At 41.3% G+C, this 20,822-nt stretch overlaps 1 protein-coding gene across 11 annotated transcripts in view; it reads right to left on the reverse strand.

Annotated features, from left to right (window-relative positions):
• Nucleotides 1–20,822, reverse strand: part of NPNT (nephronectin) — a 93,667-nt gene that overhangs the window by 6,406 nt on the left and 66,439 nt on the right. For all 11 annotated transcript variants that reach the window (XM_061585475.1, XM_061585474.1, XM_061585476.1 and 8 more), the window contains 3 exons: nt 6,966–7,061; nt 4,521–4,619; nt 769–1,025 (listed from right to left, as the gene is read on the reverse strand). In XM_061585475.1, coding sequence (XP_061441459.1) covers nt 769–1,025; nt 4,521–4,619; nt 6,966–7,061 — 452 coding nt within the window. The remainder of the gene's footprint in view (nt 1–768; nt 1,026–4,520; nt 4,620–6,965; nt 7,062–20,822) is intronic.

Raw genomic sequence — 20,822 nt, forward strand, 5'->3', positions numbered from 1 at the left:
TCATTGTATTTGAGGAAGATCTCTACTTCCTGCAAACATGGATTATTCCAAACAGTGAGGAACTTGACAGCCACTTTTAAAGTATGATAAGAATGGTTGTCATCTATGGTAATTATGTGAGACTGGACAACACATGGACCACAGACAGCCGTGTGCTTCTGTTAAAATCAAGAACTGTTTTTAATTCAACACAATCACAAAGATAAAAGCATTGATAAGGTCTGAATGACTGCATAACTGAAAGAGAACCACAAAATTTTTATAAGCCCAGCTTAGACATAAACATGTGTACTCCAACAAACCACTGTTTGCTGGAGCATGAATGAATGATATGCGTGCAATCTCCCTCCTCTGCCTTTCTTCTCTTCTTGCATACCTAGCTGCAGAGCAGACTTCCTGGTTTCTTAAACCACAGTTTCCAGTGACCAAACTAAGAAAGGAAATTATGACAGTGGATGAAAGCTGAATTTTTACTTTTCTTTTTTTTTACATTAACCACCCAAGAATCTCAGGGACTCAGCATCACTAGCCACATTTTAAAATGCAATTTGTTGTTGTTATGTGCCTTCTAGTTGATTTTGACTTATGGCGACCCTATGAATCAGTGACCTCCAATAGCATCTGTTATAAGCCTCCCTGTCCAGATCTTGTAAGTTCAGGTCTGTGGCTTCCTTTATAGTTTAACCTATATAGAGGTTAGTAGAGAATAGCATCACACCAAGGAACTCTCTTTTCTTTCTGTTTCATGCACCTGAGAATTATACTCACACTCTTGATGCCAGATCCTTGCAAGCTTATTTGTGTTTGTCTCCAGCCATGACCGCCATTCCTTCCCCAAATTGCTGGTCCATGAGCACCCATCTTTCTTACAAAGACCTGAAGCAACCCAGAGTGAAATCCAGACACTTTATGCCTGAAGGACAAACACAGGTCCCCTGAGTGACCTAAATGGCCAAGTGGGAGGACCAAACGTGCAACTCGTCCTGCTTTTCCTTTCGGTTCAGAGACAGATAAATATTGCCCTCCTATAATAAAGAGATTGGGGGGGGGAGAAAAAATTAAGCATGCACAGTCATCATGTTTAAACTAAAGCAGGCATGGGGAAGCTCAGGCCAGGAGGCCAAATGTGACCCTCCTGGCATCTCTATCTGTCTCTCTAAATTCTCACCCGGCTACATGCCTTCTTCCCAGGCCACACCCTTCACTAGACCTGCTTTGCACTCCAAGTGTTTTAGCTGGCTAACATGTGCCCTTGGACTCTGATAATGCCTCTTTCTTGTTTGGATGGAGGATAGAGAGGTGTGTGGGAATGTGTGTGGAAACTAATCTACTGTACAAAGATAAAAATTACATTCATTAATCCATCCACTTTTGCCTCTGACTTACCCACCACTGACATGTGGCCCTCAGAAGGTTGGCCATAAGTGAATGCACTCCTCAGGCCCAAAAAGGTTCCCCGTCCCTGAGCTACGGCATGAAGGTTGTGATGTGCAACCCAGTCCTAACTCTTGGGATTTTAGGTGTTGCACTGCAAGGAATGTTGTTAATGCACTGCTTTTATTTATTAATTCAAAATGTTGATATCCCATCTTTCCAGAGTACAGTCTACCAGGAAGCTAGCATTAATATATAAAACACAATTCAGTTTTTTCCCAAAAAAATACACACTTAGATCCAAAGAATGATGAGTGGAAGGAGACAATGTATGAGAGCTGTTCTATTGCACAAGCTGGCAGAAGACTCATTGCAGTGCACTACCACAATATTTTGGGAGTAGCACTGATTCATTGATGTAATTAATAAATAAGCAAATGGCTGAAATGTATGAACTGCGGGCCTTGAGAAATAGTGAACATCTCTGGATTTGGGGTCACTTTCCTCATGTAGTGTTCTTCCACTATGTAGGAAACAATACTTAGTGGCTTTTCCACTCACAGAAAGGGACCTTTGGATCCAAAGCACTAAAATCACATTTAATAGGTAAATAAAGAACAGCGGCACCAGCATACTGTTCATCATTTAGGACTTATTAGACAGTCTTCCAATGCTTACTCCAAAGTGCCCATATATCAATTGCAATGAGAGGAAAGAGGTAAGCTTCCACACAGCGTGAAATGATGGTCTTAAGATAAATTTACTGCCTGAACTTTGTCATGTTTACTAGAAAGTGTGTTTCAATGAGACTTGCTCTCATGTGAATATGCATACGATTACAGCTGTAGAGCAGACCCTCCGTGGCGCAGAGTGGTAAGCGGCGGTAATGCAGCCGAAGCTCTGCTCACGGCCGGAGTTCGATTCCAACGGAAGGAGGAAGTCGAATCTCCGGTAAAAGGGGTCGAGGTCCACTCAGCCTTCCATCCATCCGTGGTCGGTAAAATGAGTACCCGGCATACGCTGGGGGGTAAAGAAAGGCCGGGGAAGGAACTGGCAATCCCACCCCATATATACGGTCTGCCTAGTAAACGTCGCAAGACGTCACCCTAAGAGTCGGAAATGACTCGCACTATAAGTGCGGGGACACCTTTACCTTTACAGATGTAGATTCTCCACTCCAAAAAATATTTAAATATGCCCATGCATGCAAAAAATATGGAATAAGACCCTTATATTCTCTAGGATCCATTTCCCTTGCTGTCAGATTGCTGCTGAACATGTGGAATTTATTCAAAGTCATTCATGCACCTCTTCCTTTCTGGGAAACTATGTTCAAAAGTCATCTGTTGCTAAATGAAAACCAGAAGACTGGCATCATTTAGAAAAGCCAGAATCAAAAAGGGCATGTAATTCTAATCACTTATTTCACTGATCCTTTTATGTATGAAGTCAAAACTCTGAAAAATGAGTCTTTGTGCCATATAAACATCCTATCTCATTTTATTAAGTGTTCCAAAGTTAGAAAAAAAATCATGACAAGATATATAGTTCTTACATGAAAGGGGCAATAGCAAAAAAACTAGAAAAAAACTAACATAAAAAACAATTGCCCTGATCAAACAAGAGAGATTCATGCATGTAAGTAGTCATACACAAATATATGCAGACTTTCAGTACAGCTGTGTATCTGGAAGAACATCTTCTTGGGAGTTGTGATGCCCTGCCAAGCCTTATTGAAGTGGAGGTGTCTTTTGTGCATCTAGAAACACTAGTTATTATGGATGACTAATTGCCTGTGGGAGAGCCAGTGTGGTGTAGTGGTTAAGGTGCTGGACTAGGAGTTGGGAGACCAGGGTTCGATTCCCCATACAGCCATGAAGCTCCCTGGGTGACCTTGGGCCACTCACTGCCTCTCAGCCTCAGAGGAAGTCAATGGTAAACCCTTTCTGAATACCGCTTACCAAGAAAACCCTATTCATAGGGGCACCATAAGTCGGAATCGACTTGAAGGCAGTACACACACACAGTTGCCTGTGGCTACAACTAGATAAGAATCCACATGTTTCTGGGCTGAAATATACTGTCGAAATACAACATGTTAATTAGGAAGAGTCTAGTGGTTACACATAGCATATTACCAGGGGCACTATGTCCACAGGAATGCTGTTGGATGAGTGCAGCAAGATTTTTTTTTTAAAGGGAAATGGTGTGTGGGGGGGAATACCCTAAGCCACTACACACACACAAGGTCTTAGAATTTCAGCCCTTCCCCTCTCCAGACTGATTTGACCTTCAGATGCAGTTCACCCCACCCCAATGAAATGCCAAAAAAACTTCAGCCCGACATGGGTGCATGGAGGGATGCATCCTGCAGCACAAGGCAAAGCCAAGTGAGTGGGGTGGAACAGAGGGGTGTGGAGAGATAAGTCATGTTGAACAAAAATTGTCATAGAACAAGAAGGAAAGAGGGGTGATTCTAGGAGGAAGTCTTTAGAGTTGAAGGAGCAATGCCAAAGAAAGCCCAGTGATATTTTGTTGGCCAAGATACAAGGATGGGAGAGAAATTCAATTTGGTTCACATTTTAATATGGACCTATCTAAATTGTACTTCCCGAAACAATACGAGAACCAAACCACAACTTTCCTTCAAAATTTCAATTTCTCTGAATTTTGCAGAGCAGTGCTCCAAACCAGAAATGTGTACAAGAATGTGTGTTGTTAGGGAAACTGTGTGTTAAAATGCATATTTGTGAAAATAACATGCAAACATGCATTATAGTAGGGAAAAGTGCTTGCAAAAAGTGTATATTAGGCAAAATTATGTGTCTATATTAGTATGTGTCTATATTAGGAGAAAAGCAAAAAAAAAACACAAAATGATGTGAAAATGTGGTAAACTAAATTTAAGTCTAGAAAAATGAGAAACTGAGTAAAACCGACATTGACATTTGTCCATCCTTACCAAAACAACCTCTCCCCCCAAAATCCCTGGAGTTGGCCCTGCACGTTAACAACCCTCCCCCCAAGATCTTTAAGTCCAGAGTCTAAAATTACACAGCTGTATGGCCATTCAGATTGCTTGTTTCTTACCTCAGCTTTTTGGTGATAGAAATGCTTAAATTAAACCCAAAGAAATCAGGCAATACCTGAGGAGTCTTTCATAGGTTCCCAGTGTAAATAGTCATCTTTCTCCTTGAGCCATCCACATAGGCCACCATCAAAGTTACAGCTGTGAACCAGAACACCTGCAAAGAACAGATCAAAGGTCAACAGAGTGAGAGGCCTCGGCTGTTGCAGCTGGTGAACTTTTCAGCCAAGAGCTAGTTGGTTATAATTTATAGACAATGTTCACGACAAAAAAATAAATAATCAGATCAGATCTTCAAAAAAAGGAAGAGAGAGAAAAGAGGGGGTCTTTTCTGAGTTCTTGAATTATAGCAGGCGAGAGGGCAGCCCCTCTACCTTTTATGCTGCCCACTCTTTAGCTGCCACTTTTAAAAGGCCATAAGGAGAAATCATATGGCTAAAATTGAGACAGAAAGTAGCGTTTGCAGATTTTATTAAGCCCTCCCTACTATTTCCCCCCATAATTTGAAAATTGGCTCTAGTACACCTTTAATGCTAGTGAGTGTTGCTCACATTTTATATGGCAAGCACAAATATTAAAGCTGAGGGTGTTTCCCAACAGTTCATGTGACTGCAGTGGGAAATAAGGTGTACACACAGCAGTGCCATTTGCAGCCTATAATAAAAATCTACTCTGTATTACCAGCATTTAGAGAATGCTGGTAAAAACTTTATTTATTGCATTACATTTAAATTCCACCTTTGTTCCTTCATGGAACCCAAGGCGGCATACATGTGGTTCCCAGTTGGTCAGCCATCCAGGCACTGACCAGATCCAGATCTACTTATTTATTTATTTATTTATTAAATTTATTAGTCGCCCATCTGGCTGGTTGTCCAGCCACTCTGGGCGACGTACAAGATAAAAACAATACATTAAAACGTTAACATTTAAAACCATAACAATAAAAACCTAACCCACCCCAAAAGCTTGCCTGAAGAGCCAGGTCTTCAAGGCCCGGCGGAAGCTCATCATAGAAGGGGCATGGCGGAGATCATTTGGGAGAGAGTTCCACAGGGTGGGGGCCACTATTGAAAAAGCCCTCTCTCTAGTCCTCACCAGTCTAGCTGTTTTAACAGGTGGGATCCAGAGAAGGTCTTCTGAGGCTGATCTTGTTGAGCGGCATCCCTGACGATGCTGGAGGCGCTCCTTCAGATAGACTGGGCTAAAACCGTATAGGGTTTTAAAGGTCAAAACCAACACCTTGAATTGGGCCCGGTAAACAACCGGTAACCAGTGCAACTCCCTCAGCACTGGAGTGATGTGATCTTGCCGGCGGCTGCCTTTAATCAGACGAGCCGTCGCATTCTGTACCAGTTGCAGCTTCCGGACCGTTTTCAAGGGTAACCCCACGTAGAGCGCATTACAGTAATCTAGGCAAGAGGTGACCAGGGCATGTACTACCGGTGGGAGCAGATGGTTGGGAAGGTAGGGGCGTAGCCTCCGTATCAGATGGAGTTGATACAGTGCCGCCCGGCTCACAGCCGAGACTTGAGCCTCCATGGTCAGCTGGGAGTCAAGAATGACCCCCAGGCTGCGGACCTGGTCTTTCAGGGGCAATCGTACCCCATTGAGCACCAGGTCCACATCCCCCAGCCTTCCTTGTCTCCCACAAACAGTACCTCGGTTACTTAGCTTCAACATGGTGGTACCTTTGGACTGTACACTGGGATCTTGATGTGCTTCCTGGTCCATTATCACAGGTGACACAAAAAGTGCTCAAGATTCTCACACCTTACATTCACTACATTCTTATGGTTGGGAGTGTGGGCTAAAATTTGACAGACAAATGAAATGCACATTTTTAGGGCTCTGTGTGTGATCTAGACACCTGATCTAGCAGACCTGATTCATCTGAATGGGAGGCCAGTGGAGCAGGAGTGAAATGTGAATATAATAAAATTATATATGTATGTATGTGATATGTATGTATTTAACTGAGGTTATCATACTTTGGACCCATCATGAGAAGACATGATTCACTAGAAAAGAGAATAATGCTGGGAAAAACAGAAGGGAGTAGAAAAAGTGGAAGGCCAAATAAGAGATGGATTGATTCCATCAAGGAAGCCACAGACCTGAACTTACAAGATCTGAACAGGGTGGTTCATGACAGATGCTCTTGGAGGTCACTGATTCATAGGGTTGCCATAAGTTGTAATCGACTTAAAGGCACGTGACAACAACAACAATATGTATGTATGTATGTATGTATGTATGTATATGTGTGTATGTGTAATAAAGGATACACAGTTTAAGCATCCTGTGTGACAGCGCTCTTAATGCACACCGCTACCTTAAAGCAAATTGATTTTAATAATGTGGTTTTAATATTTTAATAAGGATTGCAGACCAGCTGACTGAAGGACCACATTCCAAACATAAGAAGTAAACAAAAATACACAAATAAGATGCAATAAAAAGAAGCAATGCTTTGGCCAAACGTCAAAAGTCAGGTGACTACCTGGATCATCATTTGCTTCATCTTCACCAGCGCTAATCCCTCTTTCAATTTCAAATGTTTCAAAGAGATTATTGCTCACTCCTGGCTGGCGTGGAACTGGGAAGGGAAAAAAAGGAAGCTATTTAAAAGAAATGAGCAAAACAGATATGGAAGGAGGCCGCTGGCTAATTTCATCTTTAATTTTTTTTTTTTAATGGAGGGAATGCTTTCGGCTTTCTGCTCCCGGAGAATTCAATCTATTTAATCACCTTTCATGTATAGATTTATCACCACCCCTTCTGCATAAATTTAAAAGGTATCATTTATCTGGTTTCTGTCAAAGTTGAAAGAGCTCAATGAATATTTAAAACTCAGAAGTCTGTGTCCCTTCAAGCTCTTTTATTGTATTATTCTGCTTTCTGCTGACACGTTAATTGTTATCCTACCTGTATTTCAAAACATAAGAGAGATTGCCACGGCAATGCAACCAAGGCTACTGTGGCACCTGAGAGTCAAACTAATTCATTTCATCATGAGACTTTGCACACAAGACCCACTTTCAAATCCAGTACATTCACATGATTACCAGGAATGCAGAAGTCATTTTAAAAGCCTGCCCATTGCCCTGCCTATGTCCAGTAGGTTGTGTGTAGGATCTAGCTGTTCCCACATAAACAAATTACTTTTGTTCTATTGGTTGCTTTAAAATGCTCCTTGTCGAAACTGACTGAATATAATGGCTGTCTTGTGTTCACCGGTCCTCAGAAGGATGTTACACCACATTAACTCTTTACCAAACATAGACAGCAAATTCAATATACAAATTTCGCTGGTGCAGAACAGCTGTAAACTATTGCTAAATGGATTGTTGCACTTGTTCCAGCCATGTTGAAAATTCCTCTTCCGAACACAAAAACACATCCAGCACATCAGTAGTGACAGTAGCCATGAACTTCAGATTTGTTGTGGTTTCCAGATATTAAAGCATCTCATGGCTTTTAGAATATTTGTGGTTTTATTTAATCATCAATACTGAGATTATATGCCCACCAAAAGAAGGCCAAAATAAGCTTGCAATTCAAATGTTTGAAGACATAACACCCCAAAGTTTTTGCTACAACCTTGTCATAAAAGAATAGGTTTTAATTACATGCTCTTTTTCTATTAAAACACAGCTCATTTTGCTATCTCTGCTGTACCAAAACCTGCAAATAAGCAATACAATGTGTACACGCCTGAGCTATCCTAGGAACCGCCAAGGAAAAAGAGACAGAAAGCCTTATTATGTTAGAAGCTTCTTTTATATTTTGATCAGTTTGTTTCTTATTGTCCACAAATGTAGCTAGTCAATTATTCCAACAGGTTGCCAGACTGCAACCTGGAGAGTTTCCTCCTGTACTTTGAAATTCCCAGCTGAATCAGGAAAGGAGGTAGCCATGGCTTCCTCACCCATCTTCCCCCACCCCACCTCACCTCAGCCCCATGACTGTTATGCAACATATCTGGAGCCCTGCTTGTTGCTTTAGGAAGGGGATGGAGTGCAGACAAAAGGAAAACGGCAAGAGAAGCCACAGTGATATCACTGACTGAGTCGCAGACAGTGTAAAGATACAAAAATGATCCTTGGATTGTGGCCTTGCAATTCTATCTAGCAGTTTACCATCCTGTACCAAAGGACCTCAAAAACTCTGTTGAAACTCTTTCAGAGGGTTGTATCCAATGGTGTCCTTCCTGCTGATGGACTATGCTTTGTTCCAGTGGAAGCTTCCATCAGCGGAATAGGGAAAGAGGCAATATTTGCCAGCTCCCCCTCCCCACTACAGCCCCCAAACCAGCTCCAGTGGCTTGGTGGGGGCCCTTCAGAACAGCATGGGAGGTGGCCCAAAGGACTGCAGCAGGAGGGGGAAATTGGCAAAAAGTTCCTGCCTCCCTCTTCCACTGACAGAAGCCTCCACTGGATCAAAGAGCCATCTGCTTGAGAGACACCACTGGATAAAACCTTAACTGATTAAAACCATTAACTATGGTGAAGAAATGTGCCAAAGTGACTTACAATGGTCTTTGCATGTGTGAAATCTAACTGAAGGAATGTTGCAAAGGATACTTCTTGGGATATTGTTTTCTTAGAAAATATTCTAACGTAAGAAAAGCCTTCTGGATCAGGTCAGTTGCCCATCTAGTCCAGCATCCTGTTTTCACACTGGCCAACCAGATGCCCATGGGAAGCCTGCAAGCAGGACCTGAGCACTCTGCACATGATCCTTATTGCTACGTATCTTGAGCAGATACAATGGGAAAAGATGTCATAGGCTTTTTTCTTGCACATCCTCTAAGAAATGGGTAATGCACCAGAAGGCTTACTGTGACCACAGCATAGTCATAGATATCTAGTCATATTGTTTTAATTATTTTAACTATTCTAAATGAAGCTTGAATGCCTACTGGCTGTTATATCCCCTTATTATCTCTATACAGCACATTGTTTTTAAAATAAGGATGACAAACAAAATCATACAGATCCATGTACTGAATTTCTACAACTTACCCTTGTTTTAAAGTATATTTTCTGTTGCTCTTCTTTGTCTCCAATAACTCTTTTCTCCCTTAAACACATTTTATAAAAAAAAAAAACTGAAGGCACAACTAATTGCACTTTGTTTGAAAAGATAACTCTTAACTTTGCAACTAATATGGGGGGGAAACTGTAACCATTTTTTTCCAAAATATGAACAATTCATAAAAATTATGAATGGGTAGCAACAATTGTAATGGGAAACTGTTTCAGTTTCCTGTTTATTTCAGCTTATTAAATTCATTAAATATAATTTTGATGTTTTCTGCATGCTTTGGGAGAAGGGTGGAGTTGTGGTAGAAATGCTTAGCTTGCTAGGCCAGCATATTAATTCCAAAATTTTAACGAAAAGTAAATAAAGATCTCTAGAAAACAGGAGTGCCAAGGGGAGGGAGTGGGAACAAAATATTGTAAAGGGTAATTAAAACCAATTTTTTACTCTGCCTTTTAATCTTGAATGCTTTAATCTATTTGCCAGTGGCTGAATTTGGTTGGGAAAAAGTTGCATTGTGGTAAGCCATGATTAAGGGTCTCAGTTTCAAGTTGATTCAACGGGGCAAAAAGAATTTACTAAATGCTGTCAGAAAATCTGTGCACTAAACATCAGCCATGGGATTAAACAGATCGTTAAATTAGGACTTTATTGAATGAAAGGAAGCAGCAACAGAAAAACAATCATCCTATGAACAAATAGCAAGGCCAAAAAAACTGTGTCATCCACACACACAAGGAGGAGGTATCATCAGGAGGCTTGTGGAGAATGGCACGTTTTGGAGCAGTATCAAAAATCCTTAGGGAAAAATATCTAAAACAGTTTAATGAGTGTGCTTAGTGGGCATGAAATGCTGATTACATACAAACCTAAGAAGAGCCCTGTTGGATTAGGCCAAGAGCCCATCAACCCAACTTTCAATTCTCACAGTGGCCAACCAGGTGCCAATGGAAAGCCCACAAGCAAAGCCTGAGTGCAACAGTGCCCTTCTCACCTGCACTTCCCAGGAACTGGTATTCCAAGGTATACCACCTCCAACAGTTAAGGTAGAACAATGCCATCGTGGCTAGTAGTAGTAGCCATTGATAGCTTTATCCTCCATGAATTTGTCTAATCCTCTTTTAAAGCCATCCAATTTGGTGGCCATTGCTACCTAAGGTAGAAGCAAATTCCATAGTTTAACTATATGCTATGATTGACTGTTGGGAGAGGAAAACGGAAAATCAGAGACAGGGAATTGAATGAAGTGTCCTAAAAATGATCATGGCTGGAACCCTGAACAGGAACACTCCTCAAAGCAACATTTTATTGCAGGTCTTACTAATATGCAAGCTGTAAATTAGCTTATTGCTACAAGGTATCACTGTGGACCTGGGCCCAAGTATATAAAGGGACTTACAGCATACAGGCAAGTCTTTTTAATATATTTCATGTTCAATAAACAGAGGGGAAAGGAGAATGAGATTACACTGACCTTGACCTCTGTGAATTCAGCTGAATGCTTATATAGGGCAGATCCCTGAACCTGAACTAACATTTGCAGGAAGGGATTCTGAGGAACTGAGACAAATAGTGGTAACGAGAGAGGAAGTTCTAAGGTTAATGGACAATATAAAAACTGACAAATCACCGGGCCCGGATGGCATCCACCCGAGAGTTCTCAAAGAACTCAAATCTGAAATTGCTGATCTGCTAACTAAAATATGTAACTTGTCCCTTGGGTCCTCCTCCGTGCCTGAGGACTGGAAAGTGGCAAATGTAACGCCAATATTCAAAAAGGGATCCAGAGGGGATCCCGGAAATTACAGGCCAGTTAGCTTAACTTCTGTCCCTGGAAAACTGGTAGAAAGTATGATTAAAGCTAGATTAACTAAGCACATAGAAGAACAAGCCTTGCTGAAGCAGAGCCAGCATGGCTTCTGCAAGGGAAAGTCCTGTCTCAGTAACCTATTAGAATTCTTTGAGAGTGTCAACAAGCATATAGATAGAGGTGATCCAGTGGACATAGTGTACTTAGACTTTCAAAAAGCGTTTGACAAGGTACCTCACCAAAGGCTTCTGAGGAAGCTTAGCAGTCATGGAATAAGAGGAGAGGTCCTCTTGTGGATAAGGAATTGGTTAAGAAGCAGAAAGCAGAGAGTAGGAATAAACGGACAGTTCTCCCAATGGAGGGCTGTAGAAAGTGGAGTCCCTCAAGGATCGGTATTGGGACCTGTACTTTTCAACTTGTTCATTAATGACCTAGAATTAGGAGTGAGCAGTGAAGTGGCCAAGTTTGCTGATGACACTAAATTGTTCAGGGTTGTTAAAAGGGATTGCGAAGAGCTCCAAAAAGACCTCTCCAAACTGAGTGAATGGGCAGAAAAATGGCAAATGCAATTCAATATAAACAAGTGTAAAATTATGCATATTGGAGCAAAAAATCTTAATTTCACATATACGCTCATGGGGTCTGAACTGGCGGTGACCGACCAGGAGAGAGACCTCAGGGTTGTAGTGGACAGCACGATGAAAATGTCGACCCAGTGTGCGGCAGCTGTGAAAAAGGCAAATTCCATGCTAGCGATAATTAGGAAAGGTATTGAAAATAAAACAGCCGATATCATAATGCCGTTGTATAAATCTATGGTGCGGCCGCATTTGGAATACTGTGTACAGTTCTGGTCGCCTCATCTCAAAAAGGATATTCTAGAGTTGGAAAAGGTTCAGAAGAGGGCAACCAGAATGATCAAGGGGATGGAGCGACTCCCTTACGAGGAAAGGTTGCAGCATTTGGGGCTTTTTAGTTTAGAGAAAAGGCGGGTCAGAGGAGACATGATAGAAGTGGATAAAATTATGCATGGCATTGAGAAAGTGGATAGAGAAAAGTTCTTCTCCCTCTCTCATAATACTCGAACTCGTGGACATTCAAAGAAGCTGAATGTTGGAAGATTCAGGACAGACAAAAGGAAGTACTTCTTTACTCAGCGCATAGTTAAACTATGGAATTTGCTCCCACAAGATGCAGTAATGGCCACCAGCTTGGATGGCTTTAAAAGAAGATTAGACAAATTCATGGAGGACAGGGCTATCAATGGCTACTAGCTGTGATGGCTGTGCTCTGCCACCCTAGTCAGAGGCAGCATGCTTCTGAAAACCAGTTGCTGGAAGCCTCAGGAGGGGAGAGTGTTCTTGCACTCGGGTCCTGCTTGCGGGCTTCCCCCAGGCACCTGGTTGGCCACTGTGAGAACAGGATGCTGGACTAGATGGGCCACTGGCCTGATCCAGCAGGCTCTTCTTATGTTCTTATGTTCTTAGAGCCCACACGTGAATAACTCTATATGCAGAAGGCTGCAGACTTTGAGCTGAACATATGGCAATCCAGAGGGAAGACAGCATGTGCAATCTTGCCCACCCCCTTCCTCTATGTGTTCATTGTAATGTGTGAAAAGGGCTGCAGATAAACCAGAGCCAAGTCATTAAGACAATATCATCCTGAACCGGTGCAAAACAGCACAAAGTCATCAAGACAGTATTATACTCAACAACAGGTGCAATTAGCTCATCCAGTTTTAAACAGGGACATAATTAAAGAAAATTAGACACAATGTTGGTGACATTAACTCCCTTACACAAGAGACTAATATGGCTTCATCACATCCTCCCTATTAAGACAGAAACATCTTCAGTGTGAAGATAAATGTTGTCTTGTACTGCAGTATCTCCCTCCCTCCCTCTCTGTACGTATCTACTTTTTATATATAGGAACATAGGAAGCTGGCTATACTGACTGGTAGCAGGTATCCGAGGTTCCAGGCCGGGTTCTCTCCCAGGCCTACCTGGAGATGCTGGGGATTGAACCTGGGACCTTCTGCATGCAAGGCAGGTGCTCTAAAGGGAGTTACAGCCCTTCTCCAATGTATTGAAGGTGATCTCTTCTCCCCCTCTCTCTATCTAACAAGTTCTATGTGACACTTAATGCTTTAAAAGCCAGTTTGTCAAGGACACATCTGAAATAAAATTCCCAAACTAATCAAGATGTATAGCTGACTGAAGGTATCAAAATGAACAGGTAAAGAGGACAGACATTCAAATCCTGCTTATTTGATATTATCACCGGATGAGCTATTTTATGTGTCACAACATTTAGTCGGAAATTGTTTAGGCAAATGGGGTTTGAATACAGAAAGGAAGATTCCCACCATTTGCCCCCCTGCCCTGCCCCGCAGCAAATTTTTCTGTATAAACTGGGAGGGATGCTTACTGCAGCTTTAAAAGAATGAATTACAGCTCTGGTGTTGACCTTATGTTGCATCTTCCTATTATTTGATGGGTTTTTTTAGATTTATGTACTGCTGACAGGGTCCTCAAGGAAGTTTGCAGTGAAACACAAATAAAATACAAACATCAAACAAAAAAGAAACTAATAAAACCAGCCTTCACTCATAACCAATAAAAACATCAAAATGAAATAAGTAATATTTAAAAACAATGAAATAAAAGAATAGCAAAAAGAGTTGCTCAGTTAGCCAGCAGAAAAATACCAGCAGAAAAAAGATGGTTTTCATTTCCCTTCTGCTTGGAGGGACAGTTTCTGTGGGATGACTTTTTTCCCATTAGCCAACACACTTTTGTCCCGGATAATGTCTTCAGCTTCCAGGGATTTGAAGAATCTTGACAACTGATATTCACTAATACAGTGTGCCTTTTGGTGGGTTTTTAATTGTAAAGCTTTGGAAGACAACCTTGACAGAAAACAGCCTAGGGAGGAAGCTCTATAGAACAAACACCACAACAAAAAAAGTGGGCTAGTCTTTGTGACCACCAATCATCTCTTATGGTAAAGGAATCTGGGATGAGTCTTAATTGGTTGGTTTGTGCTGTTACAACAATGATACAGAAACTTTGTGAAAGTAAATATGTTAAACGATATGGCTGTCTCGTGGCCAGTGCATGCCTTATCAATGGTATTTGCAAAGTGTCTTTCATCACAGAACAATTAGGTTAGCTCTGCATCAAACTTCACAGAGGACAGCCCTCTATTTTAAGGGCTTTCTGGATCAAGTCTGGTTTATATCGATAAAGAATGCTGAAAAGGGAGAGCAGGAGGGGCTTTGAAACCCATCAACAGTTAGCACCTAGAGAACAGACTGAGCAGGTCTATAGATCACCGGATCATAGTCCCCCACTATGGTGAGGTGTGAAAGGGCATTACAAGATGTACTGTATTCCAATTTAAATGACAGTAATTATTTCCAAATGTGCATCTATATATATAAATTAGCATATGCAAATATTATGCAAATCTATCCCTTTTTGCCAATATATAAGTGGCTACCCTAAGCACAATCCTATTCTAAATTAGCATTGAGGAGCAAGGCAAGAATCTCATAACATCAGCTGAGAACTTTCACTTGATTTTGTTTTTTGCCTTGCAGGTATCTCCTCCTCTATCCTTGAAGTGGACTGCTTTCTCAGAAGGTAGGTGTTGCCTGTTAGGCCTACATATGAGCTCCTTTCAGCTGTGAATCTGGTGTTAAATGAACATGCAGGGGATGGAGACTAGAGTGTGGCACTGTGGTGGTAAGCACCTTCCCTGACCTATGCAAGTTCATTAGAATGAAGAAATCAGTGTGTGGATTCATGTTGTGAGTGGCTCTCCCTCCCTACATGAGTCTTAATGAATGCCCATTAGAACAGTGGAGGAGGATGCTATTGTGATTCTGCTCCTCACAGGACATGCATTCATTTAACCTGTATAATGCCTGAAATGACTGGAAATTAATCATAATCATATAAGACAAAGGTTTATGTATTTATGGTGGCTATGCTCCTGTGTCTGGCTCAACTCAGGCTGAAGCAACACCAAAACTTTGTCGAGACCTTTAGAATACTCATAAAAATTCAGCATAGTGTTGTGGTAGGATTAGGACTAGGCAGACCTGGTTGAAAAATCTCCACACAGTCATAAAGCTCATTGGAAGAACCTGGGCCTGTTACTCTCTCTCAGCCAGTGATGTAGTGGCAAATTCAGAAGTGCAGGGTCCCTTCATGATAGTCATACTACGCCCCCCTCACAGCCATGCCCCCTGGATTCACAGTCTCTTCTGCAATTACAGAATTATAGAACCAGAACAGAACTGCTATGTGCATAGGCTCTCCCCCTCCCCCCAATCTCTCTCTTTCTCTGGAGCTAAATGTTGCCAGAAACCTTTCGATTTTAAGATTTCTGACATGAGGACTAGGATGAAGTCTGAAATGAAGACTCTGAAATGGAACTAGGATTTGGGAGACCAAGGTACTTTGCCACAAAGCTCACTTCTCACTTACCCTAGGAGCCAATCAGCATGAGAGGGGAGGTGTGTGTTAGCTACTGAGAAGAGTCTTCTGTTGAGCAGTGGGTTGGACTCAACGGCCTTATAGTTATAAGTCCCTTTCAACTCTACTATTCTATGGTTCTCAGTGACTGACTAACCTCTTTTCAATCTGATTGGTTCCAATCAGTATGAAAGGACAAGGGATCATGTTATTAGCCAAGTGAAAAGACTCTTCTCAGTGGCTAACATGCTCCCCTTTCAAGCTGCTTAACTTGTACAAAGGGACCCTGCTGGGACCCTGGTCCCCAAAAAGTACAGGGTCTACAACCCTCCCACAACCCTGGATGACTACACCCCTGCTCTAGCCTAACCTATCTCCAGGGTTGTTGGGAGTATAAAATACAGGGGGAGGAAAGGTTGGATATTATTTTATTAAACATTTTTTTAAAAATTGTTCAAAAGCAAAGTCTGAGACAGGATTTCTCAAATGTTGCCATGAGCTCAAAAACCATAATCCATGCCTGTTTGTGTCTTCCAATCTGAAGAAGCAGATCAAAGTAAAAGAAAGGGTCATATAGACCTACAGCATGCTTTAGTGTACATTAAAAAAAGTGATGGGAGCAAATCTTGCAAAAATCAAGAGGTGTTTTGAAAAGATGACATTGAGATACAGTTACATTGGTGCAGCTAACCTGAACATGTAGAATACAATTATATTTCTCTAATTCTTTTAAAAAAAAAAGTTGGATTAACAATTGTCTATTGGATATATTGAGTCTATGGAAAATAAGAGTGGAAGATTTGAAACAGAGAGGATTCCCAAGTGTGCTCTGTAATTGTACTTGAATTGTCCCATATAAGCTGCAGAGGAAGACTTATGGTCAAAACATGTTCACCAGCTGTATGGAGTGAGTTTATGACCTAATCATTTTGTATTAGCTATTTTAAGAAGACTTTGATAGCATATGATAATGTGGAGGGATGAATCATTCTGTTTGCAGTCTGTGTCACTTCTGCATCTGTTCATTCATGCACAAGTCCATCGCATCTCATCTCCAAATTACTATGCATTAAAAACATTTCTAGATTTATTTTGATACTCTTTTCAGTGGGAAGTTGTGCTGAAACAGTTGAGAAATGTGTGCAGATTAGTTAATGAACCTTACATGTATCAACTTCAATGGGTCTACTCTGAGTAGGACTATCATTTAATACCACTATTTATAGCAATTAAATAGTATGTTCAGGACTGGACACAATGCTTCTTGGACAAAAAATAGCTGTGTGGGGCTGTAGTTGCATTGCAGTGGAGAGAATTTAACCCTTTTCTTTAATGCTACTTTCCTACCCAAAGTTGTCCCTGAAGGGGTTATTTGCTGCAAATTAGTATCACTATGTTACATTTCCCATTGTTGCCCATCAACGAAGTCCCCTGGGTGGTTTACAAACCTATTTAACTTATTTGTAGCTGCATGCCTTTCTCCTCTGCAAGTTGAACACAGATAAAAAGACTTTGGTTTATTGGAGGCTGCTATGGTGACAAAACCTACCCTCCACCCTGTCAGCAATGCCCTGACCCTCAACTGCAGGAAGTTGCACAAGCTCTCCTTTTGTGCACACTCACACACACAGTCATCATAATGGCGGCCATTCTGCTAGCAAATAATAAAACTGGCAATACATCAGTCCAGAGAAATCAAGATCTGTATATGAAGAAGGATGCTTGTTAAGGCCAAGTCATATACCCTTGATCCAGATTTATTTCTGATTTGTGCCTTTCAGCATTTCAAGAGAAAATAGCCTTCCTTAGGCACAGCAAAATAGCACATTTCAAATGTTGTCAAAACTGCACTGCCTTGCACGTTATCTGCTTTGTGATATATTTCTAATGAGGCTTTACAGATGGCCCTGAGACTCCTCAGACTTTTCTTGTATTTCTAATATGACTTAGTAGCAGGAATGGGGAACCTGTGGTCCTCCAGATGTTGTTGGACTCCAACTCCCTTTAGCTCCAGCCAGCATGGCAATTTATTTATTTATTTATTTCATTTTTAAACCGCCCATAGCGAATAGCTCTCTGGGCGGTGAACAAAACAAGATTAAAATACAATATTACGCTACAAGCTCCCCATCCCTATCCTTGATGCTATCTGAGATTGCAGATATTCAAAAGTGGCAAACACTACAATATACTACAGCAGGATTTTCACTGAGCTCATCACCCATTTGTACACACTAAGGTGTGTCTTCTGAAGATGAAGAAGTGGCCTCAGCAGGCAATATTTGCATAAAGTGTCTGCCCTATTTTTCAAAAATTGGCCCTGACATTCAGTTAATTAAAAGACAAGATAAACTAGCTCTGGGCTCTTTTGAAAGAATAAGGTGACCACCATAGGAATGCTTAACAAATTGTCAGCATCCAAAGCATGAGAGGAATCTCATGTGCAAAACACACAGCTGTGTCTTTGTTTCCATATATATCAACTAAAGAATAACATGTGATTGATATGGCATTAACTTGCACATATCTATCGCTCTGAATGTCAAGGTATGCATGCTGAGTAACTGACATTTCCCAATGGAAGGCAGCAGAAAGTGTGGCTGTATACACACCTATCAGCGACTTATGTGTACTGCTTCTGAGTAGAGATGCATAGAACTGTGTTGTAAAGTAATATATGGAAGAGTAGTAGCATAGCCACTGTTTTTCATCTTGGGTCCCGAAATGTTGTTGGTCTGTACCTCCCATCATCTTTGGCCATTGGCTAAGCTAGCTGCTGGGGTTGATGGGAGTTGTAGTCCGACAACATCTGGGACCCAAGATTGAAGAACAGTGGTATAAACTCATCAGTCATGCCAGTTGTGAGCATATACTGTAAACAATAAAACCTCTCTGCAGAGAATTCCTTCTCTTTGGTTTTATGGTATACAGAATACAAAGTATTTAAAGAGCAACTAGCTATAAAAACTAGTGCTGCAAAGTTAAATGATTAATCAACCTGATTTATTGGGTCAAGTTCTCTGTGTGTTGCAGGTGGAGTATGCCTCTCCTGACTTTGACTGACATGGGTAATGAAACCATACTATTGGGCATAAAAGTCCTCTATAACTGTTGGGGTTTCTGGAAGCCTAATCTGTTCAGTTAATTTCTCTGCCAAACCAATTGACCATACTACTTTATACCATTTCTGATGTATTTACTTCCTTAAAAATATTTAGAAATTGCCCTTCCTCCAGAGGAGCTTTTGTATAACACAAACAATAAAAGCAGGATGCTTAAAAGAAATATTAGCAACTTCCTGAAACTTATTTTCTTTTAAATAGTGGCAGTTCCAGTTTCTGGGTAATATTTTGATATGCAGTAGCAGTGCTGGCGCCAGGCATGACTAGGCCCTTGGGCACCAGCCTGTCCCAGGCCTTTGGTGTCATAGCCCAATACCTCCCCCATACAGATAGTGCAGAACTAATAAGCCCGCATGCACGCCTCACCTACCTCTTGTATTGTGTGAATGACATGTGGATGTAGCACACATGCCTGCCGTGGTGAGGGCATCAGCCCTTTAGGGAAGCTCCTACCACCATCTCAGGTGATGGCAGGCATGCACACACAGTGTCACAGCATTCATACTGATGGGAGAGGTAGGTGGGGCATGCAGATGGACTTACTGAAGCCCACACTGTCTATATTGGGGGAGTGCCTGGGAACTCCCTCTCTGTTATCCATGGTAGGGTTGGGTTTTAAGACCTGACACTGCCATGGATCCCAGAATGGGAGTGCCACCCTCCCACTCTAAGGAGGGGCTCTTCAGGGGGCCCTCAGCCAGGGCCCAACTTGGCCGCCCTCTGGCATCGGCCCTTTGCAGTAGATAGGAATGTAAACAGTTCCTTAAAAGTTAAATCCATGGAACATTACTGGTGAATTTGTTCAGTGAATCATAATTAACATGTTCTTTTATATGTATTAAATGGGTTTCAAAAAGAAAAATCAGCCAGAGGGAGAGGAATATTCTGGAGGGAACTGTCCACATTCAGCCCAGTCCGACACTGCAATGAAGATTAAAACTGAACCCCACACTTGACTCTGCACACTGTCTCTCCCCCATATACATAGGATGTTTTTATTTTTCCCTAGAAGAAATAATGGTACTCACAAGATCTTACTGCTTATTTCTTTAAATAAGTAGAGACAGGTGGGGATTCACCCTGACTCCTTCAGCAATTAATCATCATCTGTCTTCAAAAAGCAAAAATTCTCATCTTTATCAATAGAGTTTCAGGTGCTACCACACAAGATTTCTAATCAGGAAGTGCATTGAGCTGACTGTGCTTCGCATTCCCCTCCAAACCTTCCGGGTCAGCATGGGAACATCTGAGGTAACGATGAGGGAGAAATTCAGTTCAGCTCACATTTAAAGATGAACCAATCCAATCTGTGCTTTCTCAAACAATACGTGAACTGAAACACAGCCATCCTTTACAATTCACAGTTCTTCAAATCTTGCAGTGCAGTACTTCAGCCACGTCATGTGTTTAAAAAATGCAGATACTGGGGTAAAGTGTGCATGTAAGTGCATATGTTAGTGAAAATAACATACAAAAAGGCATTATATTCGGGAAAAGCTATTTGTAAAAATGTGTGTATTAGGCAAAACTGCATACAAAAAAATTCACTCTAATTTACTGTGAATTAGGAGAAATTAACACTAAAACTCTGGTGAATTTTCATGACTATTTTTAAACAAACTGATGTGGAAATGTGGAGAACTGAACTTAAGACTAGAAAAATTATACTGAAAGATGCTTCTTAGTAATGCCAACACAGGAACAATATTTTGGTCACACTAGGAACAGTTGAAACGAACAGGAGTTGCCCAGGACCTCAGCATAATTCCTCTTTATTTTCTCAAGCATTAAATGTTTCCAAATTGTGACTTCATCAACCTCAATCCTTATTCTTTTTTTTTGTTTCCCTTTTCCTAATTTATTGAGACTCCATACCTACAACATATATTAAAGAT

The sequence above is a fragment of the Rhineura floridana genome, chromosome 9 (genome assembly GCF_030035675.1).
Source record: "Rhineura floridana isolate rRhiFlo1 chromosome 9, rRhiFlo1.hap2, whole genome shotgun sequence".
NCBI classification, from domain to species: domain Eukaryota; kingdom Metazoa; phylum Chordata; class Lepidosauria; order Squamata; family Rhineuridae; genus Rhineura; species Rhineura floridana.